The following is a 17,220-nucleotide window of genomic DNA, read 5'->3' as shown; positions in this document are numbered from 1 at the left end:
TTTGCATGCAGCCTAGGGGACAGGTGCTCTCTTCCTACATGTGCAGGGGAGATGTGGCGTTCTTCCTTTCCAGTGCCGTCTCCCAGGCACAGGGCATGCTGAGCATTCTGCCATGCATGGAGACAGCATTTGCTTGAATATCGGTTTGCTATATTTTGTATCAAAGGGGGCCCCAGCTGAAAACATTTTATTTTGTAAACTGAAGTGAAAAATCAGTTATGGCAGATCCTTTTTTGAATAATGACATTCTTTTTCCCAATTTCAGAACTCAACAGTCATGAGCAGAGCTGAACATTTTAAACAAGTTGAGTACCTCCTTATTCATGGAACGGCAGATGGTGAGCTTCAGTTAATTAGACTTTTTAGTATCACAGACAGGTTTGCAATTTCACTACTGACAAAACAAAAGCATGAGGGGCAAGACTGTTACATTTACTTCAATAAAACAGTGTTGCTTTCCACAACTCACTTGTCTTGGGCTAAATGGGATGCAGAGTCCTAGAACTTCAGTCACTTTCTTCTTCTGCCTTCCCACTCTGTATCTGAACACTCCAGAGGCTATTAGCTACTTGTTTACGGCTGTTTGTTCACTGTCTTTCCCACAGATAATGTTCACTTTCAGCAGTCAGCTCAGATCTCCAAAGCCCTGGTGGATGCTGGTGTGGATTTCCAAGCAATGGTATACTAAGACTTTGTTCAGGGGGAACAAAATATCTAGTGGGTCTAGTTTCCCCTTTGGCAGTTACTTTTTCCCAAGGAAGTCTCAGATGACAGGAAGAGAAGAGAGGCCCCTTATCATTCCGCTGTGAAGTTGGAGACGTGCTATCCTTGAGTCATACACAGAGTAAATATTAGACAGTTTGAGGTTGAGAAACACAGTATTACATATCCTGGGAGTGTCAAAACACCATTCTTCTATTCCTGTGATGGTTCAGTCTCTCCCTGTTTTGATTCGAAAGTAATCACTTATTCTGTAAATGTGTGGCAGAGTAATTCTAAAGTGAAACCAGCATGATAATAGCTGAAATGTAAAATCCATTCTGTTATTATGATTACTAGCCATCCTAACAACAGTGGGGTATTAATAGTTAGCATGCTTCAGCTCTTGCAGTCGCTACATTATCTTTTGTTGAACAACTGCAGGCAGCAAACAATTAGGCTTGTTTATAAAGTCAGAAATGGCTGGGGCTGGGTTTGCCTGTATAGAGGAGGTTTTGGGTATTTAGTCTAACTCATCTTCTTCATTAGAATTCTTCATCAGACTTTATACATACATACATATATATATATATATATATATATATATATATATATATATATATATATATATATATGTGCATCTTGCACTAATAATACAATGCTATAAAACAACACAACTTTCTTAACTGTTTTGGCTAGAAAATAGTGTCCCTCCACTTCTGACACATAATTAGCTGTGTGCTCCGCTTCAATAGTGCCCACCTATGTAAGAGTGGATTTTTTATTTTGTACTGAGAAAACCTGCCATATATTTTGGACCAGATTCTCAGAAGAAGTTGAGGTTTGTTTTTTCCATGTTTAAAGCAAAGTTATATAATACTTGAGGCATGATTAAAATTAACTTATGTCTCAGGAATATGTACCTGCCTGACATAAATGTCAGATATACAGAGTTCTTAATTTCCAGTGTAAAATTTAAATGTTGGTAAATAAAACATTTGTCTTTTGGCTTCACTTATGTTACAGATATAAGACTTTAATATTAAAATTGATTTTTCCAGCCATTAGATGCTTATATTAGAAAATTGTCCTTAAAATCTATTTATTTTAATACATACTCAAGTGTAGAGAGATTTGGCCCTTGCTGGCACCTATTAAAATAGTATGCCTGCTGGTATAAACCTTCCCATTCAGAGTGTAGTTTTTAAGTGACCTTTGAGTCACATTTAAAGGTTGACTTGGGTATTTTAATTAGAATATACCCATGTTTAAAGTCTTCTGCGGTAAACACAAATGCATAGTGGATTTTCTCAGCACCCCCCAAAAAAGAGGACCAGTGATTTCTTCAGGACGGAACATGTCTTGAACAGCTCTGGTGGAGAACTAGACGCCCTCTCTGATCACACTTAGGCTTATAAACCATTCCCGTTGTTTTTACACCGTGCAAGAGCTCATTTGAATTTTCCCTTCTAAAGACCGAGGACCTCCTAATCCTGAGCGCTCTCTCTCTCTGCAGTGGTACACGGATGAAGACCACGGGATCGCTAGCAGCACAGCTCACCAGCACATCTATTCCCACATGAGCCATTTCCTCCAGCAGTGCTTCTCCTTACACTAGCACAGCATAGCTCTCCATAGCTTATTTAAGACCACATTTGTTCTCATTATCTCAAAAGTGCACTGTTAAGATGAAGATCTTAATAATGTTGCATTGAGACATTTCAGGCTGCTTTCTCCAGTTTTACACCTGCAATCCTAACTAAGGATGCCTGTCCCCAGAACAGATTACTACCTTAGAGCAATTTGGATTTTCCCCTCTGTTTTGTTTATCATTTAAAATCATTTCCACATCAGCTGCTGAAACAACAAATATAAATTATTTTTGCAAGAGCTATGCATAGATTTCCTGAGCAGAATTTCAATTTTTTTTTTCCTTACTAGACTGGTCCAAATCTCGTTTCCCTTATTTAAGTGGGTGACAAGATGTGGGTAATGATGTCATTAGGGCAGCAACAAGAGAAGAGGGAGCAGGGAGTATGGCTAGAAACCCAGGTCCAAGCATACAAACCAACCAGGCTACTGTCAGCTCGCCTCGAGAAGAGCTGTTCACTGCCAGACTGGCACAGTTTTCTGAGAAAGACTATTCAAACAGTCTCAGGAAATCATATATGCAAAGCACTGACTTCTAAGTAAAACCACAGCAGTTGAATAGACTCCAAAGAAATGCAAGGGACGCTGCCAGCAATGTAAGGGCCCCAGGTGCCAGTTATGGCTATAGGTGCTACAAAAACACAGCAAGGGTGATGGGAAAGCATTGTAAATGTGCTTTTGAAAATTACCGATGTCTCCTAGTGAAAAGAGGCAGCTTGGAACATATCGACTTGCCCTGTTAAAAGTTGAAAATATTTGTGTCACAAATTCTAACATGAAGGAATACTTGCATTAGTTTTTCCTACTTCATTTCTTTGAGCATTTTAATTAAAATATTTTAACTTCATTAGCTTTTTAATGGAAAATTAAATGAGAATGTTTTGTGTTATTATTTCTATTCTACACACTGGAACTTTGCCTGGTCATTTAGTAAATATGCTTCCATTTTTCAGAGGTAATGGGTTATGTCTTGAATCAAACTTACACCGCATTGACATATGGACACATTTGTTCAAAGGTTCTTGTTTAACTTGTTAGACATCCAAGACTGTCTTGTAAACATGGAAAGAGTTCAGCTTTTTTTTAAAAAAAATTAGATACATAAAACTGTTTAAACTTAAATGATTCATAGGGGTTTCTCTAATACCCCCTGAAATGTCTATTTTCACACTTATCACATAGCTTTGGAGAAATCAATTAACAATAATTTGGTCATTTAAATACTATGGAATTCATAATATAATTTAATCTAGGGGAGCATGTGAGGCTCACAGCATGGGACAGAACACTATCAGCAGAGTCGTTTTGGTTGACTTGTCTTTCCAGGGTTTTCTGTATTGTTTTGTCTCTGGTCTCTTCTTGTGGGGGGGTGATATAATAGAAAACATACATTCTGATATTGAACTTGACTTAGCAATGTTTGGATAACTTAGAAAATACTACGTTTTGTTTCAATTATTTATAACACAACTGCATTTTTAAAATGGACTTCACACATTTAAATGCAGTTTCAGACCAGAGTGCTAGATAAAATTATTCTGGACAGGTGAGCCACAGCATGAATTGCAAACGTGGCAGAAATGGAAACTACCTATCAAATAAGGGTGGGATTAGATATTCATGAGCTTGATGCCACTTCCCAGGCCCCCCCACGGATTCACTCCACCTTAAGTAAGTCTCAAGTCCTATTCTTCCATTGCAAGCACTGCTGGTAAGTAAGCCTGTAGGTTTCTGGCTATAATCCTATTTTAGAATACAGCACTTTCACCATGTGCAGCAGTATCCACCTGCAAAGTTCTAGATCAAGGGACAGAGGTGACATGTTCCTGTCAGTGTGAAAACATAAACAGAAATTACCCGTTGTGAATTCATCAATCTAAACCCCATTATATAATAATCTAGATTTTATTAATATATCTTATATGATGTATCACATAATATTTATATAATAGCCAAACCATGAATTTTGTGTTCCTTTTGTTTCTAAATATGTTGTTTCTGGAGCCTGAATTAATCAAATATCACAGCACACATTTTTCAGGCAATGATGGTTTCAAATGGTGATAATGTGAATAAATTCAGTTTTTATTTGACTCTCATAGCACAAGTTTTACTGTTCCGTAAGAGTTGTGAATTAGATTAAGAACCTGATGCGGAAGTTCTAAGTGAACTCAAGAGTAAGTTTGAAAAGCACAAGAGCTAGTAACGTCACTAAGGGACATAGACCTGTCTCTGAGGGACATATGCATTCTCTGGAAGCACATGGATCGAGCTTCCTTCTCAGAGCACACCAGCATCAGGGGCGCATGCGCTAAGGGAAGGCCGCCCTGACGCTTCACTATCCAGGATCACTTCAGTCTGTGCCATTCCGGGCACTGTGGTTCTCGGAGTATTAGCAGTTCCACCTCTTGGCGCTTATTGCTCTTGCTCTAAGTTGGAGTGAGAATGCCGGTTTATAAAATTACTAGATTTGTACAATATTTAAGATTCAATAAATTCTAAGTGAAAAAACATACCAAAACACAAGCATGTTTTTTTTCCTAAAATAAGATAATTTTGTTGTGCCAACTTTATGACAGCTATTTCAGCAGCATTTTCGCATACATCCCGAGTGACCTGAAGCAAGCATTTGGGATGTTTTGGGGGACACAGGTGGCTGAGAATGAAGCAAAATGGAGGTTATAAAGCGTGATATCCCTAGCTACCCCACAAGAAAATCTCAGAGCCTGGGTTAATAACACCACCATGAAGCTCAACATAGTTGATCATCTCTCTGCATTCATATTTCTCTGATAAGTCCAAGAATTTGAATTAATAAAAATAATTTTTTACAGATATTGAAAAAGTATGTCTCTCAAGGCGTATAGATAGGCCAATGGTTCTCAACTCTCCTGATGCTGTGACCCTGTAAGATAATACAATTCCTCTTGTGGTGGTGACCCGCAACCACAAAAATATTTTCATTGCTACTTCCTAACTGTAATTTTGGTTCTATGAATCATAATGTAAATATCTGTGTTTTCCAATGGTCTTAGGTGACCCTTGCAAAAGGGTTGTTAGACCATCCAAAGGGGTGGTGACCCACAGGTTAAAAACTGCTGTTATAAACTATAAATGTCAACAATGTAATAAATAGTCCTTGTTCTATGTGGTCTTTTTTAAATCAATTCTCTAAGCATGTGGAATTACTTAAAATGCATCCATCATGATAGTGGAATTATATGACCATTCAACAAACAAAATGTTTATCCTCATCTCTCTGTATCTACAGGGATTGGTTCTAGATTCTCCTGTGGATATAGGTACCAAAATCCAATGATGCTCAAGTACCTCCTGTGAAATGACAGTCTATACAGAAATGAAAGCTTGTCCCCATCTATACTCAAAAGAATCTCTAGATTCTTATCATATATAGCAATGTAAATGCTGTATCGAAATAAATCATTATAAAAGGGAAACATACATGCCTGCCAAGTACAAACATAGTTGTTTTAGAAATACTTTTGATCAAGGAATGTTTGAATCTTCAGATGCAATGGACATGAAGATTAGGGACACTGGAGGTACATGAAGGTATTCCTTTAAGTTGCTCCTGTACAAAATCATAACTTTTTGAATTGTGAGAAGCAAAGTGGACTTCACTGGCTAGTTTTTTTTTTTTTTTTTTTTTTCCCACTGTCAATCACAGAGAAACGAGCTATGGGGAAAGTATAGTATATTGAGTATTTGCTCAGTCTAAGTCTGGTTATAAGCAGCAAACTGAATGTCCTATTAGGGATGAGCAAAAGCTTTTCTTGCTTCCTGCTTGATGTACTGATCTTTAGCTGAAGTCAGACACACAGGACAAGATAATCAACAGTCGCAATGAACATATTATTTAGGAAACATTATCCAGCCTCTTCCAGTTCAACTCCGCGGGAGCTTAAAGGAAGGAAGAGGTGTCCTGCCTCAGAACTGTTGGATGGCTGAGATTTACAGATGCAGCCTCCGGCATCTTCCTTTTCTTTTTCCTTCTTCTTAGCCACGGCAGTTTGCTGTTTTGCTTGCCTACCTTGGTGGCTGCATATATTGCATAAGTCCTTCAACTAGGATTTGGACTTTGATGTTCTCAAGTACCAGATCTATGTAGTATCCAATATGCACTGTTGGTATTCTCCACTGTAATGGTCTAAAACCCCCACTCTTGTATTCCTATTGTTCTTAACAGACTGAACAAGACTTCCTGGAACAACTTACTTGTGCTTCTAGAACAGCTTTTGCTTTCGGGTAAATATCGGAGCCGTATAGAGTTAACAGGGAGAGTTAAAACACCATTTCTACCATCAAGGGGCTTCAAAACAACCAGAGAAGTAAGGTTGCCTGGTAGAAGCCTCTGACTCTACACACAGAAGGGTATAAACTCAGTCCACATGGACTAAGAGAAGTAGAACATGCAACTGTGCGGAGCAAAGAGTCAGAAGTCATTTCTGAGTGCTGACCACAATCACACTCTCAAAATACTTAAGAAACTAAAGATGCTCAGAAGGTTGCCACCTCAGTCTTGCTATATTTTGGGCATCCTGACCATGAGCTAGCCTCAAAATCCTGACAGTTAATCCTGTTAACTCAGCCTCCCAAGTACTGATATTATAGATGTTTGCCATCCAGATTGTATCTATTTTTTTTCATTTTTTTATTTTTTTGGAGACAGGGTTTCTTTGTATAGCCCTGGCTGTCCTGAAACTCACTCTGTAGACCAGGCTGGCCTCGAACTCAGAAATCTGCCTACTCTTGCCTCCCAAGTGCTGGGATTAAAGTCGTGCACCACCACTGCCCGGCCTACTTTTATTTTTTTAACTGGATATGCAAGTTAGACATACTAAAAAGTTAGAATTCAATCTGTCAGTGATAGAAAAGCAACTGGAGAAAATTGGCTTTTGCTGGACAGAAATGGAGAGGTCAGGGTTGATAGGACCTCGTTTTTTAAGGCCTGAGAGACGGCCTAAGGTCTGGAAGTCATCACTGAAGTGTCTCTATCGGACTATGTGTCTGAAACACCTCCATAGCTAAAACAATCCTGAACAACAAAAGAACTGCTGGAGGTCTCACCATTCCCAACTTCAAGTGCTACTATAGAGCTACTGTAATAAACACGGCACGGTATTTGGCATAAAAACAGACACTTTCAATCAATGGAACCAAATTGAAGATTCAGACATAAATCTACACACCTGTGGACACCTGACTTTTGATAAAGAAGCCATAAATACACCCTGGAGAAAAAGAACATCTTCAATCAAATGGTGCTAGTTTGCATGGATGTCTACATGTAAAAGCCTGAATCACCCAACAAGATATTTAGGTAGGACATGTATGCTGTTAAGTAGGAGCAATTACAAGAGAACTCACTAATCAGGAGAATTATTAACGAGGAAGTAGAGTTCTAAATATAGCCTTCATAACACTCTACTAGATGACTGCAGAAGAACTGTGCTCTTATTTGACCTCTGAAGCAAACAGACTGGATACATTTAAGGAATGTTTTTCCCAGGTTGAAAATCAGGCATTCATGAGCTCCAATAACACAGATCCTACGATGGAATTTTACCACCACAGGAGTAATGCAACTTGTACCATGTTCTATGGGGAAGGGGCATGTATGTCCTTACAAACTTCTCATTATTTTCTCTTCATGAGGTTAGAGTTGTTTGAATCCTCCTGAAATATTTATGTCACAAATGTTTCTTAACTATATGGATGTCTTAATTTCAATATTATGTTTAGACAGCTAAAATACTTTACCTGATTTAATGGTCAAAATGAAGGAAAAATAAAGATAAGACACATTGTACACACTTTAAAATAAGCATGAAAAGTAGGTAGGATAAATATTTATTTCCACATAACATTTCTTAGTTTTGAAAAACACAATATCCTGTCACATTTACACAGTACTTAAACATTGCAATAAATTACATTCAAGATATTCAGTAATTTTGACCAGGAATCTGAAATTAGGAGTAAATATAGAATACTACATTTTCTTATATTTTATGTGATTTCAAAATATTAAGATTAAGATAGAGATAGCATTAAAATTCACACAAGAACAAAATTACTATAAAAATATTCAGAAATACAGAATTTCATAGGCTGATTGCCTGTTTAAACCAGTGATCATGTGAAGTGTCACTCACTGGTCATTTCAACAGAACAGACATCACACTCTAGAGACACCAGGAGAGTGCTTTGGGGATTGGCCTGCTAAGTCATAGACAGCGAGAATGTTTAGAGAGAGTGTCGCTATTACAACATACACAAAGGTAGCACATTTGGAAAAGACACTTTTGCATTTTTCTTTACCATTTATAAATACAGACTTTACGAACTGAAAATTCTTCTCACAATTTTGGCTCATATCTCATTAAAAAAATGGCTCCTGAAAGGATTCTGAGGAAATTTTTTGTTCAAAGATATCAGAATATTAAGGTTATGTAGGCTCTGTTGTCTCTCGTCTTCATTAGCTTAAAAGCAAAGAGGATTTTTCTAATTATGTGTATTTACACAGAGTACATGTAATTTATAAAACCCAGAAGGCTCTGAATTTTTCTAAACCTGGACATTGAAAGATTATAAGGTTGTTAATCATTGATACTTTTTTAGGAACTAAGACCCCTATGATATTTTGTTTTGTATTAAAGCACATTTATTGAAAATTAAATGAAATTTATATTTAGTAATACTCAAAAATCCATAATCTCCTTCCTGTTTCAATAAAGTTGAACTGTTTCATATGGACTGAAGTATTTACATAACCTTTTCTAACAAAATCTGAAATTTTATTTCAAAGACTATTTTTCCACAACATGCATTTAGTTAAAATGTGGAAAAGAGCTTTGCAAAAAAAACAAAATACAGTTGGAGACCTGTTGGTCTAACATGACAACATGATAGGAACCAAACTTAGCAGCACATGACCATGGTCAGCAGAACAGCTGCCAGGGCTGGCATCAAATGTACAATGTTGCACCATGTGGCATTCCGTAAGTATGTATGTCATAGGCTTATTCGGGAAGCAACCCTTGTCAATGGGAGAGAAACTCAGTAGCATATTTCTGGTAAAGATTTAAAATGAAAAGCCCCACAAAACTCTTCAAATATCTCTAAAGCATTTAATACAAGCCTAGTTTTTGACTGCATGGTTACAACTTGAATTCTAAGTGAACACTACTTGACTCTTTGCAGTATGTCTTTTAAGAAGATATGAACAGGTCTCTTTCTCAAATGACTTGAAGTAACAGTTATTAAGTATTAAATGTTTCATATTAAGTCAAGGAAATACATAAATACAATTATTAAAAATGCTTTCAGAGTAACTTTTTGATTTGGGTCTTTCAAAACCAGTAACGAATGCTAAGCCATAAAAAATAAAAAGTACGACTACCTTTCAAAATTCTTCTGAATAAAATTATCAGGCATCTTCAGGTTACTAAGGTAGGAAAATACAAACTAGGCAAATATGACTTATCTTTTAAAGAAAGCTTTGTTCTCTTAATGTCAACAATGAGAATCCTGTGTTGGCGAATGTCTTACGGCAGTAACACTGGAGACTCTTGCATTAGCTATTGGATCTGCTTACAAGGGTGTCGACCTGCTCAGAGGCTGAACACAGAAATAGAATGAAGGCTTGCACTACTTACAGTATGAAGGTGGGATGGGAGAGAGGGTTTACAATTACATGATCAAAGCAGTTTTGTTAATAATTGTGACACTCTTCTCATATATATATATGTAAAAAATAAATTGAAGATCAAGTCATAGACAAGTCTCCCTGTCAACGCCTTTCCCTGAGTCAGCTTTCTTCTCCTTTCGGCTTTCATTGCTAAAGGGAAAGACAAAAAGGGGGGAGATATTTACTGGTACAATCCAGCTTGGTTACTATGAGATTTGTTTGTTTGTTTGTTATTCAGATACTAACTACCCACCAACCCCAAAGAAATACGGGAGCTCTCAGGCATTGCTCTCTCAAGCTGCAATGCAGATACACAGCAGCAATTAAATCCTCTGCACTCTGTGAGCTAGAAATCAAGAACTGCAGAGAGGGGGAAATTTAAAAAAACAAAAAACAAAACAAACAAACAAACAGACAGGGAGAAACAAAAGAGACATTTTCCAAAGAGTTCTACAAGCATGCAAGATTAATACATGGTCCTCCTCTGGACAAACGGATGCTCGATAGTTGGTGAAAATGTCAGTCGTGCTCCACAGTCTGGTAGCAGAAGACCAGAAAATGACAGACCAAGGTGCTGCAGGGGTGGGGGATTTCCCAGCTCTGCTGAAAATGGCCTTTCCTTTGTTCCTGGACTGGACCCTGATCTCTAGTAAGGGGGATGTCATATTTCCATCTGAGAGAATTGCTCACTGCTCTCCATACACCTGTGTGGTGTTTACAGAAAAACCCTCAGACTACATACACAACAGAGAGATTATTCATCCCCTTCTAGAATAAACTCACACCTCAAAGCTTCTGTTTAATCTCATTTTCCAGATAGATAACTTCACTTTGACTGTGTTGATAACGTGACTACCATTTTTGTTGAGTTATCACACTCTATCTATCATAATGTGCTTCTGCTTTCACAAGGAAGTTTTCATGAAGAGTTCCAATATAGCGTTCAAACCAAAGGAGCTCCAACTTAAAGGGTATGCTTCCAGGAGAGCAACAGGATCCTTTCTCTAGTACTTCTGCTGCCTGGCAAAGTCCCATGTCCTAGAGATCTCTCTGTTCTCCTTCACATTTATGGCATAAAGAACAACTTACACGCAGCCTTTGAGACCCTGAACTAGATGAACCGACAAACTCTTTATTGTCTACCTCAGCCCTTAATATACATTTATGAAATACTTGAAGGTGGTAGCACTCTTGGCTTTATGATTGTTCTCTGGGTGATAAAGGAACCAAGTTATGTTTTCTATGGGGTTTCTTGTGCATCTTTCTTAGTGGTCAATAACTTAAACATATTCTAAGAGTGTGTTTTTAAAATTGTTTTTTCTCCAATTCAAGCTAGAAACAGCCCTTCTCAGTTGTCACCACCACCCGGCGCCATCAGGTAAGAAGTGCCGGAGCTTCTGCCATCTGTGGCTCACTGCCAGCACTGAGAGCTGGTGTGAGCGAGTGTCTATGGCACCCGGGTGTGTGCCTGCTACACTTCTCAGCACATACTCCTTACAGGTCAGAGCAAAGCAACTTTTTTCCCTTTTCTTTTCTCCTTCCATGAGAAGAGATGACAGTGTGCACATGATGTGTTGAGCGCCTTAATTCTGTATTTTTAACTCCTCTATCTGTATGACTCACTTCTCTCTACTTTATGTTCCTTTTATAAGACAAATGTCTGCTAGTCTGCATTCTAAATTAACTTGTCCTTGGACTCCACCTGTACTCGCCTCTTCTGTCAAACGGATCCAATAAAACCCGGCAGAGTGGGGTGGAAGTAGAGGCAGAGTACTCACTTTTACCTCCCAAGGTGTGCAACCTACAGCCCATGACTTAATCTCTCTGAGACTGGGTTTTTTTCAACATTAAATTGAGCATTAGACCATATGGCCTCTGAGTCTTCTTGTAATTTACTTCCAGAATACTGATTTTTGGTATTCCTGTTTCTAATATACTGTCTTTTGTAAAATGGAATGTTGTATTGTATCTTAGGAGACTGAGGGGATGGATGCAGGGGCCTCTACTCAAGCACAGTTGCTTTGTGCACAGTACATTAGAACTTAGGTATTATGTAACTTCTTCATAAACTCGAAAAAACAAAAAAACAAAAAAAAATACATGATTGGGAGGGAGAAGGAGGAGGAAGAAGAAGAGGAGAGAGAGAGAGAGAGAGAGAGAGAGAGAGAGAGAGAGAGAGAGAGAGAGAGAGAGAGACTTAGACATCAACTTGATCCACAGATAAATTTCTTCCTGATCTACTTTATTATATTGGTATTTTATATTATGGAATAAAAACTTTGTTTTATAACCATTAAATTTACAATGGTTTAATTTATAACTATTAAAATTAATTTGGGGAGGCAGAAGTATTATAATTAGCTCAAAGACCTCTATGAAAATGTTTTATTTGGATTTTCCAACTATATAATGCTCTCTTTCTTTCTCTCTCTGGGTTCCTTATTACATCCATTTTTTAGATGCTAATCAACTTTAAGCTTTCACTTAAACAAATATATATCGCATATGTGTTATTTCTTACTGTAATAAACATATGTTGTCAGACCTGGGAAGATATAGAAATATAGCCATGAATTTGAAAGAGAGTGGGAAGAGGTATACAAGGGTTTGCAAAGAAAGATAAGGATGGGGGAAATTATATAATCGTATTATAATGTCAAAAAATAAAATAACGAAAAACATAAAGAGATGAAAGTGGCATTTCAAGAGTAAAGGAAAAGGACCACTTTGGCAGGCGACTGAGCAGACTATGGTGAAGCTTCTTCAGTGGCACTCAAATATTGTTTTGACAAGTATATGCCAAGAGGCTGGGGAAAGGCTCAGGACTAAGAAATCAATGCAAAGGAGACTCCCCGATAGGAGGAGGCTGTAGGAAGCAGAGATGTGAGAGGGAAAAGACGCAGAAGCAGGAGGCTGGCCTGCTCCATGGCCCACCATGCTCCAGTGGATGACCCCACACCCAGGAGTCCATGGCTTAATAAATAAAAGAGGAGACAAAGTTCAGAGTAAGGATCTGGGAATATATCAGAAAGGAGTTGGGGGAAGGTTGGGTATGAACGTGACAACCAAAAGACATTGTATAAAATCTCAAAGAATAAAGAATTCATAAAAATATTTTAATGACACTGAAGAATGCTACTTTTCCCAGCACTGATAGGTACCACTGCAAGAAGTACACTTAGGAATCCATTATAGAAAGCATTGCACTTATTCACTAATTGTGAATTAAATGTGGTTTTTGAGAGAACTTTTTCTATCAAGCTATAGAGGAAGCTGGTGTCTACATAGAGTTTTTACCCTTACATTCTAGTGTCTTTGGTGTAGGAAGGTACTCGGCAAGCTACCAAAAGAGAAACACAAACACCAATCTGGGCACAAACTCTTTAATCTACAAGATATGCTAGGGGATGGTGGCACAAAGCTGATGGAAGTAACCAGTTAATAAGGAACTTATATCCAACACTGCTTGGGTGACCAAAAACCTGTGACTAAATAGCCTAGCAACCTGGTCTAAAACAAAATACTAGTATTCAAAAATAAAATAAAGAAACAAATAAAACAAAATAAAACAAAAACAATGTTACAATAAACTCACTAACAATGACATACTACTATACTCAGATCAGTGCCTTGCTCAGCCATCTTCAGAGATGCTTCTACCAGCAGCAGATAGGAACAAATACAGAGACCCACAGCCAGATATCACGCAGAGAGAGAGAGACCTTTGGAACACTCAGCCTAAAACAGGATGCTTCTATCAAATCCCTCCCCTCAGGGCTCTGGAAATTCTGTAGAAGAGGCAGAAAGGGTGGGTGTAAGAACCAGACGGGATGAAGGACACTAAGAAAACAAAGTCATCTAAATAAATTATGAGCAAAGCTCATATGAACTCACAGAGACTGAAGCACCTTGTGCAGGGCTTGCACGGGTCTGCACCAGGTAGGTCCTCTGAGTAAATGTCACGGCTTTCAGGTAAGTGTTTGTAATGGGATTGCTGAGTGTGGTCAAATGGAGGTCTGATTCCTGTGCCTTCTCTGGGCTCCCTCCCTTCTGTTGGTTTGTTTTTTCAATTCCAATGTGTTGGCTTTTGTTTTATCTTATTGAAATTGATTATTATAGTATCAAATATAAGTATAAAAGCAAAAAAGGTGCTGGAAAGTTGGCTCTGTGACTGAGAGAATTAGAGTACACACTGTTCTTGAAGAGGTCCCAAGTTGGGTTGCCAGCACCCACATAAGTTGGCTCAGAATCACCTCTAACTCTAGCATGCCCTCTTCTGACCTCCTTGAGCACCAGCACTCATAAGCATATACCTACACACAGACACGTACACAAAATTAAAAATAAAACAAATTGAGCCAGGCGTAGCAGCACACACCTTTGACACCTTGGATCCCAAGACACAGGAATCAAAGGCAGACAGATCTCTGCAAGTTCTAGGCCAGCCTCTTCTACTTATCAGTTCCAGGTCAATGAAAACTACATAGTGAGGCCCTGTCTCGTTAATGATGATGATGAGGAAGAGGAGGAAGAGGAGGAGGAGAAAGAGGAGGAGGAAGAAGAAGAGGGGGAAGATGATAAATCTTTTAAAAATCAAAATAAAAAAATTGGAGGCAGTCTAAGTAAGTGTGTAACAGTAGGAAACTAAATAATTATGTAACAGCTAGATGGCATATAATTTTACAAAATTAAATATGGTTTATAAAATATTAATCACACACTGTTAATGAAAAATTATGAACTAAAATATTTCATGAGATCAACTTTGCAAATTATATATATATATATATATATATATATATGATTCTTTGAATTATTGACAGCAGTTGACACATAGGAATCACACACATGTAACATAATTCAAAGCTGAGTAGTCACAGGAGAGCCAGGCTACCTACTAGCTAGCCTGTTCAGACAAAGGTACAGATTCTAATCACCACATACTGTATACATTCAACACTGGTGGCTTTTGCAGGATACAAGTCATGCAGAGAACTTAGTATGATTATAAACATATCTTATTATTATTTGAGATTTTAAAATATCATTCTTACACAGAATGTGTAGCAAATAGGAAAAGAATTCTCTTAGTGCTTTTAGTTGAGGCCTTTAAGTCTTTGCCATGTCAGGATGAGCTGGGCGACTTTTGGAGTGACTGATAAAGAGTTCCCCAGGAGAGTCTTCTAACGTGCTTGAAAGAGTTCTTACAAGTGCAAGATATGAACCACTTGTGACTCTTAGAGCCTGCACCCAGTTTTTATCTCATGACTTTCTTGGACTTTAAGTGTTAGTTCTTAGAACTTTATAGTTTACGTATTTCATGTTAGTTACCCAGCAAGGCAGTCATAAAATGAAAATAAAATGTCAGTCTATAACATAAGAGGCTGTAGAGGAGTTTTTAGTATGTATGCACAGCACTGCTCTACCAGGACCAAAGCAGACATCCTCAAGATGAGCTGGGACCACAGTCAGCTCCTGGCCTCTACTCCTGGTCAAACTATATATGATATTTCTAAAAACAAAATGCAAGATAAAATGATAAGACACTGCTGTTCTAAACCTACTCTGCACAGGTGATTAAGCTCCTGAGGGACGATATGGAAAGGAACAAAATGGAAAATAACTGGGGGAAGGGGTAGACCAGAAGCTATGTGGAGCCAGCTTGGGTCACAAGAGAGATGGGCTCTCAGCAACCTCATCTGAAGGTCTTTGCTGGTTTTGACAAGTAGGTTGTCTGCCATCCAGCAAATGCACAGAGTTCCTTTGTCACATTTCACTGTCTTCAGCAGATGTTGAAGGAAAGCAGTTGCTTTGGAAGTGTATCATTGCTATTAATATCGATGATTTTAGAATTTCTCAAAGCCACTTCCTTTCTTTCGGTGTTTGTACTGTTGGGAGATGGAAGACACTACCAACTAACAGATATAAACTATATCACATCAAATAGTGCAGAAAGGTACTAGGCAGAGCAATAAAAGCATAGGTTACACACACACACACACACACACACACACACAGAGAGAGAGAGAGAGAGAGAGAGAGAGAGAGAGAGAGAGTGCTAGATTTAACTTTCATTCTATAATTGAAGTTATATCAGTGTGAATATGTGTTTAAAAAAAAAAACAAGAAACACACAACTACGTCAGTATGAATAATGATCTCCTTAGAACCAGACTTTTAAAACAACTAGGTTTTCCAGTAAAGGGCACTATTTGACTCTAATATTGACTTTAAGAAGTACATACAGTATCACATTATAAAATCTTTTCTCAATACAAAGAAAAACCAGGAAAAGTTTAGACTGTGGGCCCCCATAGTTCACTATGAAAAACATCTTTAAGTTTGTCTCAAATTCTCCACCTAGTTCCCATGACTGGTATTTTACTTTGAGTCCACCAATCTAGATTTCATATTTTAAAATAAATGGGAAAAATATTAAATTTTACTGTCCATGGTCTCAAATTGCTCTCATATTACTCTGATTTCTGTTAGGAGTTCTGACAAAACACAATGGCTGTGAGGATGACTCCAAGGGTCTCTACCTAGGATTTTGAAGGAAGAATGCTAAATCATGTTTTAGAATGAACATTACTGCCCCTCATTCCAAGCAAGGGACTACATGCTGGTTTTGAAGGCCTGTTCAAAGACATCATTCAAAAGTCTTAGAAATAATCTGTGAAGAAGCTTGTGCCAACTTCCTTTGGCCTAAATTTTAAAGAAATTTAGAGAAAGCAATCAGCAGGATTTAGTCAAGCAATGGGAGAGGGAAAGGAGGGAGAGAGGAAGGAAAGATCACTCCAGCTTCTGGGGTGATGGTGGTTGCTGTCTTGGTTACTCTGTTTGCTACAGAGAAGACATTGAAGCAGCATGCCATTTTGGGGTGACAAAAACTTTCAATAAGAGGTTCCCCCACCAAGACTAACATAGTCTCTCTATCTAGCCCATGGCTCCAATTGTGTTTCCTGACGTTTGAAAGATTGAATTTACCACAGCAATAGGAATGGAAGCCCCCAGATTTGCAATTTGCACAATTAAAGGGACACATTTTCTTTTCCCAATCTAGGAATTTGCTACCATTGCTTGCTGAATATGGTTCTGTAAGGTCTGTTGTTTTATATGTGATGCACTTGCATACATTAAGGGAAGAAAATGTTTCCTCA

The 17,220-nt window shown here is 38.0% G+C and overlaps 2 protein-coding genes across 18 annotated transcripts in view; one reads left to right on the top strand and one right to left on the bottom strand.

The window, feature by feature from the left end:
* Dpp4 (dipeptidylpeptidase 4) overlaps positions 1–4,862 on the top strand; it is an 82,243-nt gene extending 77,381 nt beyond the window's left edge. The window contains exons 24-26 of one of the 2 annotated variants that reach the window (NM_010074.3): positions 266–338; positions 606–679; positions 2,216–4,862. In NM_010074.3, coding sequence (NP_034204.1) covers positions 266–338; positions 606–679; positions 2,216–2,317 — 249 coding nt within the window. In that variant the 3' untranslated portion in view covers positions 2,318–4,862. Of the gene's footprint in view, positions 1–265; positions 339–605; positions 1,713–2,215 lie in introns of those variants that run through there. The other variant, NM_001159543.1, reaches the window with a different exon arrangement.
* Positions 4,863–8,191: 3,329 nt separating this feature from the next.
* Positions 8,192–17,220, bottom strand: part of Slc4a10 (solute carrier family 4, sodium bicarbonate cotransporter-like, member 10) — a 280,272-nt gene continuing 271,243 nt past the window's right edge. For 13 of the 16 annotated variants that reach the window (NM_001242380.1, NM_001242378.1, NM_033552.3 and 10 more), the window contains one exon: positions 8,192–10,210. Coding sequence is in view for 9 of the 16 variants with exons in the window: in NM_001242378.1 (NP_001229307.1) it covers positions 10,144–10,210 (67 nt within the window). In the remaining 7 variants the exon portion in view is untranslated. The remainder of the gene's footprint in view (positions 10,211–17,220) is intronic. The other 3 variants (XM_030252258.1, XM_017319349.2, XM_011239858.3) reach the window with 1 other exon arrangement.

The sequence above is a fragment of the Mus musculus genome, chromosome 2 (genome assembly GCF_000001635.26).
Source record: "Mus musculus strain C57BL/6J chromosome 2, GRCm38.p6 C57BL/6J".
Lineage (NCBI taxonomy): Eukaryota > Metazoa > Chordata > Mammalia > Rodentia > Muridae > Mus > Mus musculus.
Note: the sequence above shows the minus strand (reverse complement) of the source record. Positions and strands in the feature narration are given on the sequence as shown.